General features: G+C 35.8%; 2 protein-coding genes across 2 annotated transcripts; one reads left to right on the top strand and one right to left on the bottom strand.

Moving 5' to 3' along the window:
* Positions 1–9,049: 9,049 nt before the first annotated feature.
* LOC125188579 (protein MOR1-like) lies at positions 9,050–25,473 on the top strand. Its single transcript, XM_048085514.1, is given in 53 exon segments — positions 9,050–9,377; positions 9,547–9,652; positions 9,755–9,878; positions 11,109–11,188; positions 11,279–11,456; positions 11,546–11,610; positions 12,063–12,145; positions 12,225–12,310; positions 12,401–12,514; positions 12,635–12,754; positions 13,080–13,182; positions 13,705–13,841; positions 14,187–14,252; positions 14,336–14,453; positions 14,546–14,583; positions 14,877–14,948; positions 15,071–15,178; positions 15,299–15,404; positions 16,417–16,529; positions 16,628–16,715; positions 16,925–17,094; positions 17,169–17,274; positions 17,409–17,488; positions 17,566–17,712; positions 17,801–17,876; positions 17,961–18,085; positions 18,296–18,406; positions 18,489–18,638; positions 18,725–18,799; positions 18,885–18,966; positions 19,074–19,195; positions 19,265–19,366; positions 19,489–19,563; positions 19,881–19,976; positions 20,056–20,157; positions 20,476–20,577; positions 20,742–20,924; positions 21,027–21,138; positions 21,525–21,601; positions 21,681–21,760; positions 22,362–22,424; positions 22,514–22,637; positions 22,674–22,796; positions 22,885–22,962; positions 23,087–23,245; positions 23,338–23,496; positions 23,656–23,753; positions 23,877–24,033; positions 24,129–24,245; positions 24,352–24,447; positions 24,550–24,621; positions 24,685–24,982; positions 25,065–25,473. Coding segments are annotated over 53 exon segments (6,012 nt in total). The 5' UTR covers positions 9,050–9,217; the 3' UTR covers positions 25,295–25,473.
* Positions 25,474–26,204: 731 nt separating this feature from the next.
* On the bottom strand, positions 26,205–27,266 carry LOC125187490 (dof zinc finger protein 4-like). Its single transcript, XM_048084087.1, has one exon. The coding sequence runs from the start codon at positions 27,159–27,161 to the stop codon at positions 26,433–26,435; it is 729 nt and encodes a 242-aa protein (XP_047940044.1). The 5' UTR covers positions 27,162–27,266; the 3' UTR covers positions 26,205–26,432.
* Positions 27,267–27,868: the final 602 nt, after the last annotated feature.

Below are 27,868 nucleotides of genomic sequence, written 5' to 3'. Positions count from 1 at the left end.
TATGTGTGGAGCATTAAGCTAGACTGATCACCATCATTTTAGAGCGCATTTTATTTAAGTCATGCGTTTTGCATATATATATGGTTGTTGCATGTTGATGTGTGATGTGGTGTGAAGAATTTCTGGCTTCTCTTTAACCGTATGATGGAATCGAATGGTGGAATGGAATGTGATTTCTACTTTCATTCTATTCATTTGCTTGGTGTGATGGAATGAATGAGTGAATGGATGAAAATGCAAAGGAAATCCAAGGAAATTGACATTTCATTCATATCTTCATTCTATTCCAACCTCCATTCCATTCCATCATACCAAGCATGCCCTTAAAAAATTTAGTAATTCCTGTTAGGTAACAAAACTAGCTTGTTGTGCTATGGTGTGAAAGAATAAAATGCTCAATAGCCAAATTATATACATTCAATAATTATATTTTCAAATTGTTCTAATTAATTTCTTGACTGCTGTATGTTTAGGCACAAGTTTTATTAAAATCAACTAATTAAGTGATTTATTAATCTTTAATGCATATATAACATTTTAGTTTTGTATGGATTTTTAGTTAATTCAACTAATTAAGTGATTTTGAAATCATATTTACCTATATTCTAAGTCACTTGTCCATTTTCTAAGTCATAACAATCGTACTCTCTCCAATTCCTAAATATAAAATCTTTGAAAACGACACGGCTTTTTTTATGCAAAATCAACAAGACAAGAGATAGAAAGAAAAAAAAGGGAAAATAAAAGAGAGAAAGAGAAAAAAAAATAGTGCAATTATTATTAATGGATTGTGGAATTCATTCCCTAAAATGTAAAGTTTTTATTTTTAGGAAATGAACCAAAAAAGAGAAAAGTGTTTTTATTTTTAGGAAAAGACTATTACATTGTTTGTTGTTGTATCCATACTTTTTTACGAGTAGTGATTTAGAGACATAATGTCTCTAAGCCATAATACCCTTATGTCACTTTTTCCATAATCTTATTTAAATATGTACTAATATACCCTTATTTTAGATAAAAGGAAATAACTACTATTTTTATTAAGGAAGGAAAGCTAATCAAATTAACTATCTATAACTAATTACATGGTAAGTACTATTAATTAAGATTCACATTTTTTAGTCAAAATTTTAACCAATTCTCAACTATTTTCGCTACCTGATGAGTATTTATATATAATTATTTTATTATTAAATAATTCATAAATTCTAAACAACTAAATTTAATTTATAAAAATAAAAAGTAAATTATAATTATAATAGTCATTGTCATCTAATATTTTATTATCAAATAATTATAAAATTTGTAAGTTATAAAAAATACTTGATGTCTAATATTAAATAAATTAAAATGATATTAAATAGTAATATTTAAATTTTATGTTATATAAATGACTATATATATTTAGTGTTATCATTCAACAAAAAATAGTTATTCAAATCAAATTATTTTATTGGTTGTAAATAATCATTTAAACTATAAGTTATGGAAATAACTACATGTATTTGCACTCAATTTCCTAGTGTTATTATTCAACGAAATAATAAATTTGCATTCAAATTTCTTAGTGTTATCATTTAAAAGCTATTAAATTTTTAAGTTGTATAAATACCCACATGTATATATCAAGATATATGTTACTATTGTTTTCCAAAATAAAGAAGATTAGATTCCATAATTTTAGGAATTGTTTAAAATAAAAATAATTGATGAGACTTCTATTCACATTTTAATTCATTTTAGTGTACTACTATTATATATCAACTACTAATTGATGTTAAAATTTAAGAATATAAACAATCACACGTTTTAAAAAATTTATTTTCAATCACACGTTTTAAAAAATTTAAAAATAAGTGATTGATTGATTTAGTTGTGGAATTTAGGTAAAAAATTAATAATTTGAAGTAACTAAAATTTTGGAATGCAAAAGAATTAAAATTAAAATTATAAAAAATTTTAAATCAAAACCGTGAACTCAACTAATATTAGTACTATCATATATATCAAAATTTAGTTGTTTGCATGATATAGTGAATCGAGCAAAGAATTATAATATTTTATACTATGAAAAAAGAGAATAACTCAAATAGTAAATATATGAGTTAAGAACATGTGATTATTTTCTTATAGATGTTCGATTATAGCATTCTAAATATTAAGAATTAAATAAATTAAATTTTGAACGTAAAGAATTAAAATCATATCCAAAAACTCGATCAGTATGATTATTATATACTATGTATCAAATTTTAATTTATTGCATAATATAGTAAATGATCTTATAACTCTAATAATTTATAAAGAAAAAGAGAAAACATTAACTCTATATTTTTATAATATTAAATAGATTAATTAAAAATACGTGATTTTTTTTATTAAGTATGTGATTATTTTTATTGAAACGGTACAATTCAAAATAGTATACCCAATTAGTATTAACACATATAGTAGTGAATTGATTTAAGAACTCTAATGTTTTATTAAGAAAAATAGAAAATATAATTCACATGTCTTTAACATATTAAAGAGATGAGTTTAGAACGTGTAAACATTTTTTGATTAAGGCTCGAATTTAATGTTCCAAATCTTAAGAATATAATGAAAATAAAAAATTAATATTAATATTACTAAATTTTTTTAAAATCAAAATATTAAACTCAATTAGTATTAATACATTATATATCAAATTTTAATGCATACCATGTTATCGTGAATTGAGCTAAAAGCTTTAATACTCCTTATAAAGAATCTTCTAAATAAAAAAGTTATAAAATTAAATTTATCAATATTAAAAATTACAGTTTAATTATAAAATAATTATTTTTGGCCATAGTAAATCTAATTCTTTACTATTTATAAAATAAGATAACAAATTTTAATACTTTGTAGAGCTAATTATTTTATTAAATTATGTAAATTAAAATTTGTAAAAATTAATTTGATAAGAAATCTGTTATATGGTTCATTTTCTAATAAAATATATTATTATTTCATAGGTAAATAAATGTACACTAAATATATAGATTCGATGAAATATAATATTTTATTATTTTAAATATGTGTCCTTAAATAAATGCAATAAGATATAAAAAAAACTGCCATCATAAATATGAGGATTGCATGCTAATAAAATTGTAATCGCATAATTAGTGTCAATGTCCTTAAATAAGTATATTTAATTAATACTTTAATATAAAGGGTAAAAAAGTAAATAAATATAACATGAATTTAAATAAAAATCTAAAACAATCTAAAATGACTATTTTAACCTCAATATTGCATTATGGCTTGGAGACATTATGTCTCTAAAACATTTTTCCTTTTTTATATACACAAAATGGCATTAAATACACATTGAGGGTGTTCGGTTAGCAAAATTGTATTTCAGGATTAAATATGTTGTGTGCTTGGTTCACAGGATACAATATCACAACTCAATTCTAAATGAATAATTATGGAATAATTAGTCATAGCTAATTCCCTATGACTAAAATAATCTCACAATTTAATCTAGATTATATCTTAGTATGGAGTATTATTTTACTATGAAAACCGAACACCACTATTATGTATAAAAAAGAAAGTCGAGTATTGCCTGAGCCCAAAAGTCGAGTTTGAATCTCCTATGATGCGGCCCTTAAATTTATATTCACCCGATCATTAAAAAAAAGTTAGAGTATTGCATGTGATTCAAGTGGTTATTCATCTTTTGACTCAACTATTTTTTAAGTATTTAATTCGACATGTGACTAGAATTAAACCGGAAAATAATGATATTATTAGATTTGGGTTTGTATTGCACTCGTTGGTTAAGCAAACTTTAATTGGACCATTTTCGAACCAAGACATAGGTCCATCAAAAATCTAAGTGTAACCCTAGTTACACTATATTCAAACCAATTTTAAGGTAAATTTCATATTATTAAATAATAATTTTTTTTAAATCATTTGCGATAAACTCAAACTTAAATAAGAAATACTTCATAGTTCATATCCACTTACTTTCTACACTTACAAAATCTCAAAAAATGATTTAATTTATTTTCGTATAAACTAAAAATAGATAAATTTTGATTTAAAACTTAAAATGAGATAAGTTTTGGAGTACTTGTTACATACCAAACAAGGGAACTTATACAGTTGTGTGGGACATTTAATTCGTAACAATCGACTCCCCTTAAGGACCAACGTCCTCATTGGTCACGACTGGTTCTTTATCGGACCACCATTCCGAGTTCTCACTGGTCACAATGAGTTATTTGGCCAACCACAACTTTTGGATTCTCAATGAAAGCACCAATGTTACGTACTAAACAAGAGAATTCATTCCCAAAAGACTATTATATTAGAATAGAAAACTCATTTAGTCTATAAACTCTATGTTGGTTGCTTTTATGGTTAATGTGGGCAGTGAGTAACATTATCATTTGAGCATTCTCCTACAATATTTTAGATTTTGAATTGTCATGGGAGATTGTATAATATTAGAGCATCTCCGATGACGCCATTCCTACTAGGACTTCCCACAAAAATTTTCTGCCACATCATCACTAGGACTTCTCATTCTACTATCACATCACTAGGACTTCCCCAGCACTAGGACTTCCCACTAGGACTTCCCGCAATAAAATAAAATTCACAATTATTTAATTTACGGAATTAAAATAATACGGGAAAATTCGAATACTTCATTAAAAAAAATTACATAATACTTAAAAAAAATTACATAATACTTAAAAATTACATAATCATAAAAAGTCGAGAAATACAACCCTCGGCTCTCACTCCTCCTCGTCCTCGTCCCCGTCGCCCGTGCCGCTGCCGCCTCCGACGTCCCCGCCCCCAATCTCGACGCCATTATCATCAATGGGTGGCATTCCTAAATCGCGCCGACATGCGTCGATCACATCCTTGCACATCCTTTTGTACACAGGATCATGAGTGCTAAACCACCTATGCATGTTCTGACTCAGGGTCTTCGTTAGCTGTGCGCGGGCGAGACGGTCGTACTCATCTGGGGGCTTCAGGGGCCTCCGATTGGACCTCGAAGGACCCGCTGCGGCTGCCGCTTCCCCTCGCCATCCGCTGCGCAGCTTTTTGCCCCATCGGGCGACGACGACGGCGAGAGTCTGATCGTGGTAGCGGGGACACATCCTCGGCTTTGGGGAGCTCGTGCAAACCAGCACTGCTGCTATATTCACCGGAAGAGTTGATCTTCGTCCGCTTCCAGCCCGAGTCGACACCCGCACAAAACTTTTGCGAACTCCTGACCACGAGAAAGGCCTTTCATTGGTCAAACTCTTTGAACTTTAATTCTTTGTCGGGGTACTGGGACAAGGCCCGGTTCTTCACATCCTCCTCAGACATACCGCTGGTTGCCATGCGCAGGTTATTTTGGTAGAGGCCGGCAAAACGACTAAGCTTGGGCCTCAACCGATCCCACTGTTTCCGGCATTGCTCGGGAGTGCGAGGCTTCGTCCCAGCCGGTTTGAGTGTGAGGTAAGCCTCACTAATGCGATGCCACAATCGGTCAATATACTGGTTCGCCCTGACATAGGGATCTTCGACTACACCGACTCAGGCCTTCGCAAGCGCGACATTTTTCCACACGGTCCAGATTAACCTCTTCCCCCGCTCCTCCTCCTCTGCCCCCGTTTGCGAGGAAGAGCCCGGGGGTTTGCCCTTGCCCCTTCCCCCGCCCCTGGCCTTGCCCTTGCCTTTGCCCCTGCCCCTTGCAGCAGGCTCCGCCTCATCGGGAGTCTCACGGATCTGCGATAGCCCCAACTCCTCAAAAGAGAAAGTTTTGATGTCGGCGTATTGAGTCTCCGGAATAGTATTAGGGGAATCGTCGGACAACATGTGACATCCATAATCAGAAACATGTATCATATTTGCATATTTGTGCATTTTATTATGTTTTGCACATTTTATTGTCCTTTGAATTAATGGACATCACCTGGGATATCAATTTTTCTATTTTGTTTCTGGGAAATTAATATAGCTATAAATAATAGTATGTAAATTATAAGTTGTTCTCACCATGAAGTAGTCAATTTTGATTTCATGCTTGCATTAGAAATGCATATATGTACTAGTTACTTTGGAATTTGGACATTCCATACACGTACATGTCTAATACATATTTGTATTTCATTAAAATTATGGGTGCATGCAGTGATTTATTTTAGTACACATTGATTTTTATTGTTTTTATATTTATTGAGAGTTATACATTAATACAAATTGGATAAAGTAAAACTAGCACACGTGTTCCCTTATAGTTACAATAGTTGTCATCTTAAAATTCATCAAACAACAACAAGTGTCATCTAATTAGATAAAGTAAAACTAGATAACTCAATTTTGATTTCATGCTTGCATTAGAAATGCATATATGTACTAGTTACTTTGAAATTTGGATATTCCATACACGTACATGTCTAATACATATATTTGTATTTCATTATACATATATTTGTATTTCATTAAAATTATGGGTGCATGCAGTGATTTATTTTAGTACACATTGATTTTTATTGTTTTTATATTTATTGAGAGTTATACATTAATACAAATTGGATAAAGTAAAACTAGCACACATGTTACCTTATAGTTACAATAGTTGTCATCTTAAAATTCATCAAACAACAAGTGTCATCTAATTAGATAAAGTAAAACTAGATAACTTCTATTTATTTTTAAATTTCTCAAATTAGTAAGTCGGCAAATAACAGAGACATTTTCATACTTCTACTATATATATTCTATAGGAATACATTGGGAAAAACTTAGAAGAAAAATAGAGGGAGGACATACAAATATAAGAAAGGATCACAGCTTTTAAATTAGGAGTCAGAATGATCACGACTTCGGTAAAAATATCCGTCATAATTAGGTGTGTATAAATCACATTTTTAATTTTATATATATTATGTAATGGATTGCTATAGGTTAAAATGGAGTGAATATTTGAACTACACCTGAAATAGTTATATGTTATTTGATAGTGATAGTGTAATATGATGTGGGTATGTGAATAGTGCAATGGATATGTCAGTGATGCAATTGATATATTTTATATGACATTAGAATTACTTGAATCATTGGATTAAAGAGAATATGTGACAGTCTTGCCCTGGGTTCTACGGGTCATATTAAATGATAATGGACCCACTAACAAAAGAAAATGTGCAAAGATGGGCCTTCATAGAAAGGTCAAATCAAAGAGGGGCTTTCGTGGAAAGGTCAAATAATTGAAAGGAACCTTCGGGTCGTATACAATGGAAATCCCGGGCAGATATCAGGCTTGATCTGTCACATAATAATGAAAAGAACGGAGAGGCATATGCATATGAAGATTAAATTGTTTATGATATTTATTACTTCCGGTGATATATGTTGGTGAATGACTGTGTTTGATATTTGTATGCGGAATTAAAGGTAAGGTTTATATACACTGAGTTGTGGCTCATATAAACCATTAATATTTTTCAGGAATAAGATATCAATGATGCGTGGGTTGATGTGAGTTACAGTTATTATAAGGGTCGGCGGTTGATGCATTTTGACAACTTCTCTTCCTCATCATTTTTGCATAAATTTATACTCCCTCCGTCCCATGCTACTCGCACTTTTCATTTTAGGCCGTAAATTTAGGATTGATTTTTTTGTGTAATTAAATTAGAATTTTAAGTATAATGAGGCGTCACTTAATAAAGGACCTCTTAACTTAAACTAACATATGAATTAAATGCATTAATTCTTACTTCAACTATAAATAATGTAAGGAGTTTGTGACGTGCCGAAAAGTAAAAGTGCAAGTAACATGGGACGGAGGGAGTAGTATATAGAGGGGTGAGAGGGTCTCACTGCTTTTCAGAATGTTTTGAAATATGTAACTGATATAATATGTGGATTTTATGTAGTTGACACGCGGATTGTTTATTCTAAATTTTGATTTTTATTTATAGTAAGGGCATACGTCATAAGGGTTCGGGTGTGACACAACAAATCTATATATGGGCGATAGACAGATTCCATAGGCGTCCTCGGGCTCCTGTGCTGCATCGTCCCACTCATCCCCGGCGTCATACTCCCCATCCCCGCCACATTTGGCGGCATACTCCCCATCCCCGCTGCCCCAGACATCATCCCACCCACCCCCGCCATATTTGGCGGTATACTCCCCATCCCCGCTGCCCCGGGCATCATCCCACCCACCCCCACCATATTTGGCGTCATACCGCCCATCCCGGCTGCCCGGGCATCATTTCATCCATCTGACTCATCCAATTGTACATATTGTAGAACATTTGAGGAGTAATCCCTGCCATCCCCGCCATTTGGGGATTCATTCCTTCAAAGTTTCCCTCCGTTTCGGTGGGAAATGTGGGTGTGTTTCCTCCGCTCGTGGTGGGGGAGTTCCTATTGTACTCTATTTTAGTAGAAATGAAACTTGTAGGTTTAAAGAGAGAAACTTGTTAACACAAGTGGTGTGAATGAAATGAAGTTCAAGAAGCCCTATTTATAGAGTGTTTAAAAAAAAATAAAAAAAAAATTAACTTTTTGTCGGACGTCGCGGACGTCCTGTCGAACTTTCGCGACGTCCGCCGTTGGAGATGCTGTTAATAACTACAAATACTATATTATAATCATTTATATTGTATTAATTTTTGAAATGAACCAACTCACCGAATATTCTTACAACGCAGGTGGAACCATATCTGTCTGCGTCATCTCCGGCACACCTGCATAGAGAATTAACAACTACTATTATCTCCACCTTAATTACACTCCTAATAATTTGAATTCAAATATATTTTCAAAACTAGTGTGGACCTATAGTATGCTATGATCCCACTCGCTTTCACGCACTTTCATGTAGGGACAGGATTCGCTCGGTGTTGCCACGCGCTCAGTATTAAATACGAAACGTAAAACATAAAATTAGTCCTCACTCCACTTTTTTTATTTTTTATTTTTTTTAATTTGAATTTGAATGTGAGAGATAAAGATATAGTGGATTTGTCGTACGCACCCACCCCACTCACCCCACCCTCACTCACACTCACTCATCCCTCCAATTCGAAACTCGCCGGCACTCGGCTGAGTGGTAATTTAAGCGCCGGAGATTCCAACACAGAAATTGCGACGACGGCGCTCTTAGCCACTGCATTCGAAGAGGTATTGTATTCATCGTCGGTAAATATAGAAAATGTCGGAGGATGAGAAGTTGTTGAAGGAGGCGAAGAAGTTGCCGTGGGAGGATCGGCTGGCGCACAAGAACTGGAAAGTGCGGAATGACGCAAATATCGATTTGGCGGCCGTTTGCGACGCTATCACAGATCCCAAGGACCCGCGCCTTCGTGAATTTGGTGAGGATTTGTTTGTTTCTCCACATAGATCTAGTTTGTTTTGCGCTTGTTTGATCGGGCGAAGGAGACGGCGAACGCGGAAGTGTTAATGTGGGTGGGATCATGGTGGTTTGAAATACTACAGCTATATCCTCTTCTTTTTATCCTAATCCTGGCGTTTTTGCGTTAGGCCCTTTTTTCAGGAAAGCGGTGGCTGATTCCAATGCGCCGGTGCAGGAGAAGGCTCTCGATGCCCTCATTGCGTTTTTGAAAGCTGCAGATGCTGATGCTGGAAGGTGAATTGCTTGTTTTTTCTTGGATTTTATCGTTGAATTCACTGAATTTATTCGAATATTTGATACCACCATTGAGCCGTTATGGTTATATCTCCGTTGCAGATACGCGAAAGAGGTATGCGATGCAATCGTGGCAAAATGTCTAACCGGAAGGCCTAAAACAGTGGAGAAGGCACAGATGGCATTTATGCTTTGGGTAGAGTTGGAGGCTGTTGAAGCTTTCCTGGTACTTGTTAAATCAATAATCTGTTTCTCGAGTGACATAATTTTTTCTTCTATTCTGCTTATGTAGCTATAGACAACTAAGATTTATTAATATTTAATTATATTTTCTATGGTATTAATGAAATTTAGTCCAAGTAATTGGGCCAATATTCTTCCATCTTCGGGCCTCTTGAGTTGGACCAATGCAAGGCTCGATCAGGCGTGTTTCAATAGATAGAGTCTGAACTTGTACCCATATATTTTAATCCATCGATTTTGTATCCAATTTAGTGTTCATTTTATTAAATATGAATATTTTAGTTACATTAGCAATGCCAAAATATGTACTATATGAAACTTAGATGAACAGTTGGTTAATCGTTCCCATTGCATGCCACCTTTGTCTGTTTAGGTATGTAGATATCAAATTGATAGTATTACTTTACCGGAGGAATGGAGCTAAAAATAAGGCTAAGATATAATGGTTGGTAGCTCAGAGATAAGGATATCATTCATCTTTACGTAGCTAATTCTACAAATATTACAATCTTTGATGCAAGCAACCGCACCAAGAAATAGGTCTTTGTCAGCCATTGAACATGAGAAATATTAGACCCCTTGTTTTTCTGCCTATATCACGTGCTTTGCATGGTTTCTGATAACCTCAACCACTCGTCTAGCTTGATAACTGCCTTAGCACACTAATAATGTTATTTGATGCGTCTACACTGAATTTAGATGGGAAGTTGTCATTGTATATTCCCTAATTGGTAAAGCAATGTCTACTTTGTAGGATGCCATGGAGAAAGCCACATTGTATATTCCCATTGCATGTCACCTTTGTCTGTTTAGGTGTGTAGATATCAAACTGATAGTATTACTATACCGGAGGAATGGAGCTAAAAATTAGGCTAAGATATATTGGTTGGTAGCTCAGAGATAAAGATATCATTCATCTTTACGTAGCTAATTCTAGTATTCTACAAATATTATAATCTTTGGTGCAAGCAACTGCACCAAGAACTAGGTCTTTGTCAGCCATTGAACATGAGAAATATTAGACCTCTTGTTTTTCTGCCTAGATCACTTGCTTTGCATGGTTTCTGATATCCTCAACTACTCGTCTAGCTTGATATTCTTGATAACTGCCTTAGCACACTAATATTGTTATTTGATGCGTCTACACTGAATTTAGATGGGGGAAGTTGTCATTGTACGTTCCCTAATTGGTAAAGCAATGTCTACTTTGTAGGATGCCATGGAGAAAGCTATTAAAAATAAAGTTGCCAAAGCTGTTGTACCTGCAATTGATGTTATGTTTCAGGCATTAAGGTAGGGGTTAGTCTATTTTTCTTGTTATTTCTCAACAATTACCTCCAATCCTCCTGCATTACCTTGGCGTTTGCGTGGATATTGTATCAGTGAATTTGGATCAAAGATAATACCACCAAAAAGAATTTTGAAGATGCTTCCTGAACTTTTTGATCATCAAGATCAGAATGTTCGCGCTTCTTCTAAAGGGCTTACACTAGAACTTTGTCGTTGGATAGGAAAGGATCCTGTCAAGTCAATATTGTTTGAAAAGATGCGAGATACAATGGTATTCCTATTTCAGATTTGTGTTATATTCTTCTTTCCTACATATCTGTTTTTTATATCATTTTCCTCTCTTGTTATCTTATAATTAAGAAAAAAGAGTTGGAGGCCGAGCTTGGTAATGTCAGTGGAACTGCAAAACCAACCCGCAAAATCAGGTGACCCTCTCTCTCTCTCCCACAATTTGACAGAGATATTGGTACTCTCTTGTTCTCCTATCGTGTATGTTTGTTTGTTCTTCTTTTAATTAGTATGTAGATCTTCCCTTTTTAAGAATGTTACTTTGCATAGTTTGGTGATCACTCTGGCTGCAGCTTTTGAGAGCATTTGCATAGCAGTATGTAGATGATAGTATTTGATAGTAATTGTTGTAAGTTTTATCTGTTTGAGATCTATGCTGGTGCTTCTCTCTTAGTTTTACGGTCTGATTCTATGTGACACTATGTTCTTCTCGTCTTGTGCTTCAATTTTTTATATCTGCCGCTCCTCTCTGGTTTTTGTATATTTGTTGTTTGACAGATGAAGCTCTTAGTGTCTGTTTAAATGCGACTACTGTAAAATGATTTTTCTTATGATCGGGATACTTATATTTCGCATTTCTATCTGTCAGGTCTGAGCAGGACAAGGAGCCCGAACCAGAATCTGTTTCTGAGGCTGTGGGTTCTGCACCCACTGAAGAAAGTGTAGCTGATGGTATGTGTGTACTCTGAAGTCATTTTTGGTGGCTTAGTTGTATGGTTGTCTTTAGTAGTCTAAGATACTTCCCTATCAGTTCCTCAGGAGATAGATGAGTATGAGCTTGTTGATCCAGTTGATATATTGATGCCTTTGGAGAAGTCTGGATTTTGGGAAGGGGTGGTAAGTGGCCTGTCATAACTATATAACAAATATTCAAATTATTATTATTGTAGCTTCCTGTTTATATTTTTTTTGTATTAATATTTTCAGAAAGCTTCAAAATGGTCTGAGAGGAAAGAGGCCGTTGCTGAACTAACCAAACTTGCATCCACCAAAAAGATTGCTCCTGGCGATTTTTCTGAAGTTTGTCGAACATTAAAGAAGGTATGATGGTTTTTCTTGACCACAAATCAATCAAGATTTTTCTAGAGGTTTGTAGAATATTTGGCTTGATATCTAGCTTAAGTAATTGTTGTTGCCTTCATAACATTTTGAAATGTGCAGCTTATCACAGATGTAAACATTGCCGTTGCAGTTGAAGCTATCCAAGCACTGGGAAACCTTGCCAGGGGTCTGAGAACCCATTTTTCAGCCAGTTGTCGCTTCGTATTGCCTGTACTTCTGGTTAGTCCAGAGTACTGTGTTGTATTTTTTTTCTTATTAAATTACTGTTGCAATAATACCCCTCAAATATGATAATAGATGTGTTATTACTTATGAGAAGTTATTTGACCTTTTCTTTCTAGGGGTTGGTATGTAAATTTTAATGATCTCATCCTTGTGTTTTGTGATTCTGTCTCTGGTCCAATTTAAACTGAGTCACAAGTTCTGAGGGCTGAGAGTTAATAACATCAAATCTATGTGATATAACTCCTTTTAAGCTTGTAATTGCAGCTGTAATTTTTGATTAATTTCTAACATGAGCTTGAACTTTGCTGCTGATGTGCAGGAGAAATTGAAGGAGAAGAAGCCTACTTCAACGGAGGCCCTTACCCAAACTCTTCAGGCGATGCACAAATCCGGATGCTTGAGCCTAACTGACACCGTTGAAGGCATGATCTATATTTATTTTCGTTTCTGAAGTGTTGTTTCAACCTCTGCATCACACCCTTTCATGGCTTAGAAGACATCATGTTTCTTTTCTAACTTTTCCCTTGCTCAATTTTTGTTGCCTTTTATTTGTTTTCATGCTTTATGCTGTTCTCTCCGCATTATGTTGGCTTTCAGTATTTAGGACGTTTAATTCATTGCATTGAAATACTGCAACCATTGCCATTAAGGAGTCTTTGCTGCATTATGGCGCACATGCTAACTGAATGCAGTGTTCTTGGGAATTGGAATTACTGGTTTTGAGTTGCATCAGGGTATAGGTTTATTTTATGATAGTTACACTCAATTGCTTTAAAATATTTTCCAGATTTACTACAAAATCACTTAATTTGGTTGTTTGAACTGACTGATTATATGCATGGCTGCTCAAGCTACAAAAGAAGATGTGTTGTCTTTATTTGGGTGTATAATGAGAAAGGTCTTTCTACGAGTTTGAATCCTACTAATAACTAGCTTTCCTGCAGATATAAAGGTGGCAGTGAAAAACAAAGTTCCTCTTGTAAGGTCATTGACTTTGGGCTGGGTTACATTCTGTATCGAAACTAGTAACAAAGCTGCTATACTTAAGGTTCACAAGGAGTATGTTCCCATATGCATGGAGGTTAGTTAGTAGCTCAATGGAGCTTAAATTTGATTCTAATCCTTTTTCAATCATTCACTTCGTTCACACCTGAAAATGAATAAACAAGAATGCGTAGAAGTGAGAATGCCATTGTTCGAATTGAATAGTTTGGGTGTAAAAAAACTTCAGATTAGTAACACAGAAACATGTCAGAGATGAGTTACTGTGAATAAAATTAACTTTTTCCCCTCCTCGATTTTGTGTAGTTATATGTACATTGTTTCAAGACTACTTTGACTATTCAAACAGTTCAATTTGTCATTGTATTATCTTTGGCATTAGCAACTTTGTTAAGCAATAAATGGGCCTTTATGAATTCTGCAGTCCCTTAATGATGGAACACCTGAAGTGAGGGATGCAGCTTTCTCAGCTTTGGCAGCTATAGCTAAGGTAGTTATTTCATGATTTTCCATCTTCATCTCACTATCTTTTAATGTGCCAATTTAGTCATTTTTATATTTCTATTTTATTAGATGGTTGGTATGAGACCTTTGGAGAAGTCTTTGGAAAAGCTGGATGATGTCAGAAAAAAGAAGTTATCTGAAATGATTGGGGGGTCGACAGCGGAGCCTTCTACTCTCACAAACTCAGGTTTGAATCTGTTTATGCACTGGATAATTTGAATTAGTAGTTTTGATGTCTGTTAGAATATTTTTTAACATGTGTCATTACAATACTCTCAGGTGTGGTTCAATCTTCTGCAGGAGTTTTGACCACAGGGGTACAATTTCTACTTAACTTAGATTTTCTTATTATGAATGAGCTCATTGGTAGTATGATTTGGCTATAATCTGAAACAACGAGATCGTGAAATTTAAAATCAGTTTCTATAATCTTCTGACATACAAGTGAGATGAAATTGATTGGTTCCTTAACCTGTGATTCCATAAACACTCTTCACCTTCTCCTAAAATTATTGCTGAATGTAAATTGTGCCAGATTTGCACTGTCTATGAGGCATGTTGTGGACTGCTTTTATGTTGATCACATTCTACTATGTATTGCTTTGTGCAGGCCTCTGAATCGTCATTTGTTAGAAGATCAGCAGCCAGCATGCTTAGTGGAAAGAAGCCTATAACTGCAGCTGTAAGTACAATTTAAAATGTTATTACATGAGATTCAAGATATTTTAGCTACTTCACATACACATATGGTTACTCGCTGTCGTCTCTCCCAACTTTCTTTGTTGTATGCTTATCTTTTCTTAGCCAGCTGCCACTAAGAAAGCCACGTCTGGAAAATCTGGTACCAACAAGAAGGGTGACGCAGGAGGACAAACAAAAGTTTCTAAGCCTGTGGAGCATGAAGATGTCGAGGTCGGAGCTGATATTTTCTTTTTTCCCTCTACCTGTTGTGCGATGGCTAAGTTCATTATTAGGGACAGTGGGATACCAAGATGGATTTTTATTGATTAACTGATCCAGTTTTCTTTACAGCCAACAGAAATGAGTTTGGAAGAGATTGAGAGCAGATTAGGATCCCTTATTCAAGCAGAGACAATTACTCAATTAAAGAGTGCTGTGTGGAAAGAGCGGCTTGAAGGTTAGAGTTCAAATTACTGCTTGACTGTATTTGTGACAGAAGCTTAATCAGGTCATACTTAGATGAGTTTTCACCCTTAAATAATGATATTTCATAGTGCTTTCATTGTTTCCCAGATTTTTGGGTGTAAACCTATCTCTCAACTGTATGATTTGCTGCTCACAAAAACTATGATAGTATTTGCTGGCTTGACTGAGATTTTGGCATCTTCTTTATCATTTAGTATGCATAGAAAAACAACTCTTGACCTGTGCGTCTGTTCTTGGAATCTTAGGCAATGGTGTAGAAAATTGAGAGTCAGATATACAATTTCTAAAGCAGTAGGTGTCTTAATTTGTAACTAACAGATTCCTTGAGATCTTGGTTGGACATAATGACTATAATGTCTTTACACAAGCAATGTGTTCCATGCCAGTTGGTGTCTTATGATTATTTCAGAGTGATCATTTTTCAATGTAAAATTTTCATTCTTCTGTTTTTCTTGAGGAATTTATTATGGTTAGATGATATGCTCTTGTGGAAGAAATTGCTAGTTTTGCAATGCGTGGCCTCCTTTTCTGAATATATATAGGGTTAGCAACTTTAGTATGGTATTATTGTGTTGTGCCTTAGTTATTCTCTATCCCTTGTTTGAATGGGATACATTTTTCATGACTATTTCAAGTTAAATTGTATCTGAGGTGTAGATGAATCCTCATATCCTGCCTTTTTGTTTTCAATTTCCTGATATTCTGTGGCAGTGTTGCATCATCTGGTGAGTATATATTGCTCCTGTATTTGTTCTTCTTTTCTAGCAATGGCAGATAATGCTAATCATTAATATATTATAATTTACATGCAATCCTTGGTAGTTTGATGTTAGAGTATTACACTGGTTGAGAAGCTTTTCTGTGAGTTGCACGGACAAATGAACTCTTTTTCGCATCCTATAAATCAGTCTGCCTGTTCAAAACTTACTACTGATAAAATGCTTACTACCATTTTTAATTTGCAATACTTTTTTTTGTTTCAGCCATCGTGTCGTTTAAAGAGCAGGTTGAATCACTAACAGATGTTGATCCATCTGTTGAGGTGTTGATCCGCTTACTTTGTGTTATTCCTGGCTGGAATGAGAAAAATGTTCAGGTCTTGCATTTAGATATTTACAATTTTAGTCTTAACTTATTTGATGCAACTGACTACTTGGGCTACTAAACTCAACCTAAGCATTGTCCTTTGAGCAGGTCCAGCAACAAGTTATTGATATTGTCACCTACATTGCTGCGACAGCATCAAAGTTTCCTAAAAAGTGCGTTGTGCTCTGCCTTTCAGGTAAGAAACTTCTATAGTTTGATGCAATCAGATCAGAATCATGTATCTTTTAGAATTTCCTTGATTGACTAAGTAGTCAGTCTCTTGCAGCTTGTAACTCTTACAGTTACATGCAATTCTGGGGTGCAAAATGCCCATAGTTCTCTGATGTTTATTGAATTATAATGACCCTTGGCATTTTCTTACGTATGCAAGTTTGTACTTGATAGGTATTACTGAAAGAGTTGCCGACATAAAGACTCGTGCTCAGGCCATGAAGTGTCTTTCCACTTTTTGTGAGGCTGTAGGTCCTGGTTTTATATTTGAGAGGGTAATCTCATATTAAGCTGAAGGTGCTGAAAACTTCTTTTTTAAGAATCTCTCATATCTTTATGATTTGGTTTCATCAGAAATAACATCTTGAATATGATTTGATATGTAATGGTTTTAACATGCGTCATATTTGTTTTGCAGGATTTAATTGACTTCTGCAAGGACATAGGATTGCAATCTAGTGCAGCTGCAACTAGAAATGCTACAGTTAAATTAATCGGCGTCCTTCATAAGTTTGTTGGTCCAGGTGATACATTTTGTATACTCATCTTTCACAGCGTGGGGTGTGTTAGTGTAGGTTCAGAGGTGTTTTATTATACCATGTTACCATAATAGTGTGATATTAAGAGGAATCAATCATTATTTTTACTCTCCCTGAAGATATAAAGGGGTTTCTGTCTGATGTTAAACCTGCTCTACTGAGTACCCTTGATGCTGAGTATGAAAAAAATCCACACGAGGTAATTCTTTTTGGTTTTTGATTTTCATTTTTTCCTATGATAAGTTTGTTCTTCACTTCTAATATTACTAATTACAGGCATCTGCAGTTCCGAAGAAGGTGGTTAAAGTAACTGATTCTACCTCATCTGCGGTGGCTGGTGGCATGGATGGTCTTCCACGTGAAGATATCAGTGAAAAGATCACCCCCACTTTGTTAAAAGGCTTAGAGAGTTCTGATTGGAAGGTTTTGTAATGTGGATGTTTGTAAATCATTGAAATATGTGAATGATTTAAGAGGGCATGTCGTCAATCTGACTTTATGTTCTGTCTAGGTCCGCTTGGAATCTATTGAAAGTATAACCACATTACTGGAAGAGGCGAACAAACGTATTCTGCCTGCTGGAACTGGTATGTTCAGTGGCAAATTTGAGTAACTTTTCAACTTCTGTATACATATCTATATAATATGCCAACTTATCTTTCTTGCTTCAGGAGATCTATTTGGAGCTCTGAAAGGGCGTTTACATGACAGTAACAAAAATTTGATTATTGCCACTTTGTCAACAATTGGTGCTCTTGCGTCTGCAATGGGACAGCCAGTTGAGAAGTCAAGCAAGGTACTCTCTTACACAACTTGTTCTAGGTTTATTAAGATTCACTTGCTTCAACCAAATATGCTTTATGATCCCAATTTAATAATGTTCAGGATCATTTAGCTAATCTCGAATCCTAAAAATCCATATAGTTGTATAATTATTGAAACTCTTCTGTCATATCACATAGTTCCTGTGATGGCTTGATCATTTAAATGAATGTGGCTCATGCAGGGAATTCTTTTGGATGTCTTGAAATGTCTTGGTGACAACAAAAAGCATATGCGTGAGTGCACATTGAGTACCTTAGATGCTTGGCTTGGAGCTGCTCATCTCGATAAGATGGTCTGTAGTCAATTTTGGAAAATTGTTTTTTCTACATACGTTTTTGAGTATCGTTGACCTCATGTTTCGTTTCTGTCTTCAGCTACCATATATTACAGCTGTTCTCACGGATGCTAAAGTAGGTGCAGAAGGGCGCAAAGATCTTTTTGATTGGCTGTCTAGACAACTTGCTGGATTGGCCGAGTTCCCTGATGCTATACAGCTCCTCAAACCCACTTCATCTGCTATGACGGTATTTCTTTCGGCAAAGTGGTTATTTCCTGGGTTGCTGCCTGTGTCTTCTTAATGTCTCAGGATATTTCTTGGTTACCTTTCCAGGATAAATCAGCAGATGTTCGTAAGGCTGCTGAAGCATGCTTTAATGAAATATTGAGGGTTTGTGGACAAGAACTGGTATGAACATTGAATGCCCAACATTTCTATTTCTTGATCAAGGTTTACTAACTCTTTCAGCCTCTTCATAACTCTCTTTTTATAGGTTTCCAAAAACTTGAGAGATATACAAGGATCTGCTTTAGCTATAATTGGTGAACGATTGAAGCCGTATGGAGCTTTTCAAGGTATTATATTACTTTATATTCATCCATCTCCCACTAAAAGAAATGCTGTTTTTTCCACTTATCCATGTCCTTATATTTATTGTTTTGGTTCCGCATATCCATTGCAGATAATTATGAATCTGGGAGATCTGTTTCGTTAAGCATGGCATCCAAAAACAGCTCAAAGGTTGGAAAGCCCAATGGTCATGGTGACCGCACATCTCGACATGGAAGCCGAAATGCATCTTCAGTATGTTTTCTATGGTTAAGTCTTCCTCTTGAAAGAAAGTATTCAATAATTGACATCCTGTTTCTATAGAGAGCTGTACCTACCAAGGGATCCAGGCAAGATTCCATCGTGTCTGTTCAGGACATAAACATCCAGTCACAAGCCTTGATCTGTCTGAAGGATTCAAACAAGGTACGCTTTTATTTTTTGGAAGCTACAAATTGTAGTTAGTTTGGTAACTGCAGGCTGCAGTATAACAGTTCTGCATATTTCTGCAAACAGAGTATGTTATAAATTTGGTGATATCCTTGCAGGATGACAGGGAAAGAATTATTGTTCGCAGATTCAAATTCGAAGAATTGCGTATAGAGCAAATTCAAGATCTCGAGGTTTCTGTTCTGTTTGAAGATTTCTTTGTTAATTTTGTGCTCTTCAGACTTGTGTTTCATCTCTTTAAGTGTACAGTAAAGTGTCTGCTGTTATTGGTTCATATAATTTGTGGGGTAGCATTTTCATATCTTAACAGAAGGGCATCACACAACTTTTTAGAACTTTTGTCTGCTTTGGGTTTGGGTAGTTGCTAAATGACCATAAGTGTTGATTTGTTTAGGCATCTGTGTGGCTTATGTAAATTATTGCATGTGATGATAAGTTACATTGTTAATAGATGTTAGTAATTGATTTTGCTTGTTTCAACTTTCAATAGAATGATGTCATGAAATACTTCCGAGAGGATCTGCACTGGAGGCTTTTAAGTTCTGACTTCAAAAAGCAAGTTGATGGCATCGAGATGTTGCAGAAGGTTCTTTAAATTTAAATTATAGTTTGTATGTGAAACTTGAATTTTCTCTTTTAACCTTCTGTTTATTTATGGTGTATAGGCTCTTCCATCTATGGGAAGGGAGGTGATTGAAGTCTTAGATATACTCTTGAAGTGGTTTGTGTTGAGGTTCTGTGAATCCAATACATCATGCTTATTAAAGGTAAATAGACTTGTATCAATTTGTCTGTTTATTTTTTACTTTGTCAGCTTGCCTGTGTGTTTGATTGCTTGTCCATCTGAATTTATCAAATGAATTTTTTTATGAAAAAGAAATGAGTGGTAGGGGTTTGCAACCCAACAGTTATTTGTTTATTTGGACTAGTGGAAATACTAAAATTACAATTGGAATGATTGAGTATTGATTCTCTAAACTCTAGCTCTCTAATGATGCTACAATAAATATTTAGGTCTTGATAATTCTTAGCTATCATAATTTTTACTATCTGGATCCTTCCTGATCTTCTGTAACTTTGATAAGGTTCTGGAATTTCTTCCCGAGCTTTTGGATATGCTGAGAAATGAGGGTTACACAATGACTGAAGCAGAGGCTACCATCTTTCTCCCTTGCTTGGTTGAGAAGGTAACTGCTGTTTTAACTATCTATGTGATATGCTTTTCTTAGTTCTGGGAGTAATCATTTTTAAGTCTATGGAAAATGATTTGGTTGGATTGGATTGGATTGATTTTATTTTTTAAACGTAATATCTCAACCAGTTTTCAATGTCTTATTTTCGTGCACTGCAGTCTGGACATAATATTGAAAAAGTTCGAGAAAAAATGCGGGAACTTATGAAGCAAGTCATCCAAACATATTCTGCTGCAAAAACATTTCCTTATATATTGGAGGGTTTGCGTTCTAGGAACAACAGAACAAGGATTGAGTGTGCTGACCATGTTGGATTCTTATTGGATAACTATGGAGCTGAGGTAACCAGTTACCAGCAACCTTTTTTATCCTTCATTGCATTCACTCTAGTATTTTTGTGTTTTTGGTGTGCTATATATCTTTCCTTGTGTTCCTTTTGGCAGATAATTGGGCAGTTAAAATCCTTGCAAATTGTCGCTAGTTTAACTGCTGAACGAGATGGCGACACCCGCAAAGCTGCACTGAATACTTTGGCAATAGGATATAAGATTCTTGGTGAGTTTATAACTTACTACATATGTTGGTAGATTGCATTTCAGTGGAAAATAATACTCCCTCCGTCCATGAGAAGTGTGAACATTTGGTTCGGCACGTGTTTTAATGCATAGTTGGAAAAGTAAGAGAGACATAGAAAGAAAAAGTTTTTAAAGTATTGTTAGTGGAGTCCCACCTCATTACAAAGAAAGGACTTTCCAAACTTAGAAAGTTTATACTCTTCATGGACGGATTAAAAAGGAAAGAGTTAATACTTTTCAGGGACAGAGGGAGTACTAGTATTGAAAAAGGACTTCACTTAGTAATGTAAAAAATAAGTGAATCTACAGTTACTATTCTTGTTTTAATCATCGCCATCGATCCTGATAATTCTGCAAATAATATAGGTGATGATATTTGGAGATATGTTGGGAAGCTTACTGAAGCACAAAGAAGTATGTTAGATGATAGATTTAAATGGAAGGTTAGTACATGGAGGTTTGCGTCTAGTTTTCATTTGGTTCTTCCACTAAAACAGTTGTTGTACTCTTGTGAATCGTCAGGCACGAGAGATGGAGAAGAGGAAGGAAGGCAGGCCAGGGGAAGCTAGGGCCGCCCTAAGACGCTCAGTGCGGGACAATGCGTATGAATTTATTACACAGTTGCATTATGTTTTCTCAGCTAAAGAAGCCTGTTCCCTGAACATCTATCTTTCAACCAGTTCCTAGCTCAACCTGTCTGGAAGTCAATTTTGTATACACTTGATAATTACATGCTGTTTTAGTTTATCAACACCATTAAGTAGGAATATCAACATATTTGGATATAACTTTTATTACTAGCTTGAGTCCTAGTTTAATCCATGCATGCATAATGATTTTATTCACTCAAAGGCTCATTTTCAGAGGAGGTCTCATTTCCATCTAAAATTTATGTTAGTGGTTAGAACTTTGAGCCTAGTAATCTTGTTACAGTAAAGTTGATGAACAGCTTATACAGGTTGATATTGCTAATATATGTGCATACTCTAGAGTGTACATGGAAAAGGTGATTAAAAGGAATATCTTTGGATGACAAATCTGTTCCAAGTTTTTTTTTTCTGTTGTGGCAGGTCATTTCGTGGTAATTAATTAAACTGTCGCTTTATTTTATATATGTTTTCATAACTTTGAAGGGAAAGATCATATATGACTTCATTGTTCCTCTTCTTTTCAGTTCTGGTAATTAGTTTTTAATGCCCACAGGTCTGACCCAGCAGAGCAAAGTGGGGAAGTATCAAGATCTATGAGCATCCCAACTTTCAATCGGTACTCAATTTTCCTTGAACTAATTATGTCTTAATATATTATGGATGGGTTTGGTTTCAACTAATGTATGTTGTTAATTGTCCTCTTAGGGAGAACTATGGTCTTCCTGAAATCCACACAGATAGACTACCAATGCCACAGGCTTATTCTGGTGTTGGCCCCACAGACTGGAATGAAGCTTTGAAAATCATAGAATATGGTTCTCCTGAACAGGTATAATGAGGAACTTATAGTTGTTTTTTCCTGCAGGCTGTTGAAGGGATGAAAGTTGTGTGCCATGAATTGGCACAAGCAACTGCTGACCCTGAGGGAAGCACAATGGATGACATAGTCAAAGATGCTGATAGACTTGTTTCATGCTTGGCTAATAAGGCAATTATTCTTTTATTTCCTAATTTCCTTGACATCGTCTTAGGTATTTTTTTCTGGAGAACCTCACAATTGTTATTCGTTATAGCAGGTTGCTAAGACTTTTGACTTTAGTCTCACTGGTGCCTCTTCAAGATCTTGTAAATATGTCCTGAACACTTTGATGCAGGTAGGAGTTTACTCTTCTTGACCAAGCAAAGCAGAACGACCTTTTAATTGATTAGGTGTCATATCATTATTTTGATTATTTGGGTGTCAATTGAAGTCCGAAATTATTACTGCTTTTGTTGCAGACCTTTCAGAACAAGAGGCTTGCTTATGCAGTCAAGGAAAGTACACTTGATGGTCTTATTACGGAACTGCTGCTATGGCTTTTGGATGATAGGGTTCCACAGATGGATGATGGAAGTCAACTTTTGAGAGCTTTGAATGTGCTGATGTTAAAGATTCTGGTAACTTTTGATGTGAAATTTATGAGGAAATCATGATTAGTTGTGTTTTAATCTTCTTGAGATTTCTCTGTGTGGCCGGATTGCACATTCAGGATAATGCAGAGCGTACTTCATCATTTGATGTGCTTATACATCTCTTACGACCTCTGGATCCATCAAGATGGCCGTCTCCAGCAACAAACGAGTCTCTTGCAATTAGAAACCAGAAATTCTCTGATCTGGTTGTTAAATGTTTGATCAAGCTCACAAAGGTAGTGTATCTTAATTTGTACATTACTGATGTTTGGTATTTCATCTGTAAACCTTCTCATCTCTGTTCTTAAAACTACTTCCCTTACTGTGTGTAGTTCAAGTGCCTTCTCCTGTGTAAAGCCTAATTACTTGACATCTTCAATATTTATGTGAAACAGGTTCTGCAAAATACCATATATGATGTAGATCTTGATCGTATCCTTCAGAGTATCCATGTATATCTGCAAGAATTAGGAATGGATGAGATACGTAAGAGGTACAGAAAAATGTAACAGTATCGATCAAAATTTAAAATCTTGTTACATGTGGCTGGGTTCCACTTTATTGTGGTTTGGAACAACAATTCACACTAACTATTTTTCCTTATAAATTGTTGAAGAGCTGGAGCTGATGACAAACCACTTCGAATGGTTAAAACTGTTCTCCACGAGCTTGTTAAACTACGTGGAACAGCCATAAAAGGCCATCTCTCCATGGTGCCAATAGACATGCAACCACAACCTATCATTCTTGCCTATATTGATCTAAATCTTCAGGTGTTTATGGTGTATGCTATTGCTTAATGACATGATTATTTACATTGGTTATTTGCTCACTCATTCACTATCATGCTATCGACAAAATTGAGCAGACACTGGCAGCTGCAAGAATGCTGACACCATCTGGCCCTGTTGGGCAAACTCACTGGAGTGACTCGACTGCCAACAACGCTGCACCAGCTGCACACTCTGCAGATGCTCAGTTGAAGGTACAGCCGTGTCTTTTGTTGGTGATCAATTTTCTTTTTTAACCTTTGCTTTTCACCCCATGCTGCCTCCAATTTTTAATCCTCCACTTGATGTTTGCTATAACAGCAAGAACTGGCTGCAATATTTAAGAAAATTGGTGACAAGCAGACTTGCTCAATTGGTCTTTATGAACTTTATCGCATAACGCAATTGTATCCTCAGGTATTCATGTATAGCATTGTAAATGGCTTGATATTTGCTGTATTTCTATTTGTCATTGATCATTTGTATTATTTTATGATAAATTTTATTTTCTTTTCCCAGGTTGATATTTTTGCTCAGTTGCAAAATGCTAGTGAGGCATTTCGAACATACATTAGAGATGGTTTGGCCCAGGTTTGCTTCAAATGTGCAATTTGTTGTTCTTTTTATGCGTGCTTACGTTTATATTTTTGGCAGATGGAGAAGAATGCAGCCGCAGGAAGGACTCCCTCGAGTGTACCTCTATCCACTCCTCCTCCAGCAGTGCTTAACCTTTCTCCAAGATATGGCTCTCTGTCTCCTGTAAATGCAGACCCATTAAATGACTCGAGAAACCCGAATGCAGGCAGTGAACCCACTAATTTTTCTTTACCGCCATCTTTTGCTGAAGATGATCATCGGCTTGTTAATGCCGTCTCCCAGAAAGTGTCTTATGATCCATCTGGCTTACCTCAAAACTTCGGGGAGTCGAGAAATGACAGATTACCGTCTGGTGGTTAGTTAAATGCTTCAATTTTATCTGTTGCTATTTTTGAGAGAACCTATATTCGGACCTTATACTTTACTTGAAACTGCAGTGTCAAATGGAACCCTAGATGCAATTAGGGAAAGGATGAAAAGCATCCAGTTAGCAGCTGGCGGAGTGAATCCAGAATCAAGAAGCCGGCCGTTGATACAAGTGAACGGGAATGGTGATGAAGCTCACGGCAGTATGCAGGGCGGAATACTGCCTATGGACGAGAAAGCGTTATCGGGGCTTCAGGCACGCATGGAAAGGTTAAAGAGTGGCTCATTTGATTCCATGTAGGATAGAAACAATGACTTTGTTATTGCGGTATAGTATCCCATTTGTAAATGCAGAGCGTGTAAATAACTACTGTAAGACACTTCCATAGTATTAAAATTATGCATATTTGAAGTTGCAGGAGCTCAGAGCAACGTCATGTAACTTTTTTTTCTAATTCAAGATCATTCATCGAGAGAACATCTCCCTTGTGTTGCAACTTGTGCTAGCCCAATTATACTGATGATGTAGTTCAATGAATCACTCTGGTCCAATTCTCAAGAAGTACAATTCATAAAATGACTAGTAGCAATGTTCGTGCAACCAATTTTTTTTATTGAAAAATACTAGCTATTGGGACAACTTACTAACATTATATGTATTTGGGAACATAATCAAATGTAAATTCTACATATTGTATAAAAATGTCAACACATTGTCCACGGTTACATATTAAAAACTACTCTAGCTCATTTTTTTGTTTTAAAATTTTTCTATGTGGAAATATGGTGTCCGAAACTTTACTTAACCTCTTTTTACTTTACTTAATACTAGTTCTATTAACTCAAGTTTCAATTGTGTGTTACTCCCTAGTTACCTCATTATAAATTCCTACAAATCTCTAAACGAGCAGAAATTAAAAATCCCTTGAGTAGTGGGGTGAATGAATGAATCGGTATTTGTGAATAATTGAGGAGTGAGAAGGGCCCCAGGAACATGAATAAATGGTAGTAGCAACAAGACAGAACAAAATCCAGACTGAAATGGCGAACATATATCTACACAAAGATACATATCCACAAGAATCTTCCATCACATATCTAGTCACCCCACCTCGCTGTAGCAGGTCCCATCTCCCTCTCTCTCTCTCTCTCCAACAATCCAACATTATTTGACATGAAATTCATTCTTCTTCGAAAGTGAAATAGTAGTATAACAAACAAACCCAATTCGACACATTAATTAAATAAGTGTTGTACGTACCTCCGAAGCTGATACTAAAAAGGACAGCTTCCACAAACTATATGACATGATAGTTACAAATTTGACACAAACGGAATTCACACCAATCTCTTAAAATTAATTAAGCTATTAATCATTCCTCCACGTCTAAAATGGATCAAACCACCATAACATTCAAATTAATCCCCAAATCAGAATTTTAGGGTTTGATGGCTGGTTTGTCTTCTTCAATATCATCATCCCACGACAAACTCAGATCAGCCGATGTCAACGCATCGATGTCGTTCCAGCTCCAATAATTCGGCAAATCCATCTCCCACGCAGCATTCACGGTGGTGATTGTCGACTCCTCCATCGAATCGAGATTTCCGGCGAAGTGATGATCAAATGCATTATTCGCGTCGAAGCTCGAGGAGAATTGGAATTCGGAGGCTGGAATAATCGGAGCGGCGCTGAAAGGGGGAGGAGTTTTGTCGATACCTTTCGAATTCGACGACGTCGTTTCACGCAGCAGCAGCGGCGACGAGGAGGAGGAGGAGGAGGAGCGGCCGATCAATGCGTGGTAGAGGATGTTTGACATGTTTTTCTGCGCGGTCGAGGGCGGGGATTTGGCGGGTTTGGAAACCCTGGGGCGTTTGTTTTTGCGGGCGGCGCCGACGAGGATGTTGCGGAGGGTGCCGCCTTTGGTCCAGTGGCGCTTGCAGGATTTGCAGAAATGGCGTGGCTGAGACTTGTTGTAGTTGTTGTAGTAGCAGAATTTGGTGTTGGTGGAGGCGCACCTCGGGCACTTCAACGCCTCCGATTGAGGCGGCTGCTGCTGCCGCCGGCTTGGCGGCGGTTTCGACGTCTCCGCCGCCGCTGACTGCAGGAAGGTTTGGCCCCAATCCAGAGTTTGATCGCCCGAAACCTGTTTGCTGCTCAATCCCATGCCAGAATTCGATCAAACAAAACAGATAACAGAATCAAAATTTGTGAAGAGAGAGAGGAATTTAGAGGAAGGTGGTATGGTTTAAGTGTTATGGTTGTGTTTAGCTCATCACTGTCCATATATATGCATCTATCTGTAAATTAATAGTAATAATAATAACAAAAATAATATTAAAATAGGAGTGAAATTGAGTCATCAAATGTGAGTCTATTACTAAAAATTGTAAAAATGAAGCGAGATAATGAATAAGAGACGGACCAAAATGAAAAAGTGGGACATATAATAGAGCCGGATTAAATAATAAGGGATCTGTTTAAGAATCATAAAATTTAGGCAAATTCTAGTATTTATCATGAATTTCAAAGTGTTTTAAAAACTATAAACTTTTGAAACCGTGCAGTTTTCCCAATCCGATCTAAATAGATTTTTTTAGTCAGATTTTAGTCAAACATAGCTAACCGTGAAATCTATGTAGCTAAGTTTAAATTTTACATGAAACAGTGTCGTTCAATGTCCTAATTCTTAAATTCGACGTTAAATAATATGTGCACAATAAAATATGTCGAATTTGAATTTTATGATCTTTAAAACTGATATTTATAATAATAATAATAAATTAAAGAAAATCATAATCACACAAGTTTGTGCGGTCCAGAGATCAATGGGTGTTAATTGGAATGGTGTGTGTGGGGTGCATCCTTTGTTGT

This window comes from Salvia hispanica, chromosome 5, assembly GCF_023119035.1.
Source record: "Salvia hispanica cultivar TCC Black 2014 chromosome 5, UniMelb_Shisp_WGS_1.0, whole genome shotgun sequence".
Taxonomy (NCBI): Eukaryota; Viridiplantae; Streptophyta; class Magnoliopsida; order Lamiales; family Lamiaceae; genus Salvia; species Salvia hispanica.
This window is presented reverse-complemented; position numbering and strand designations above follow the sequence as displayed.

What these genes read in the sequence shown, in the direction of transcription:
- LOC125187490 (XM_048084087.1), bottom strand. Translation starts at nt 27,161, where the DNA reads ATGGGATTGAGCAGCAAACAGGTTTCGGGCGATCAAACTCTGGATTGG.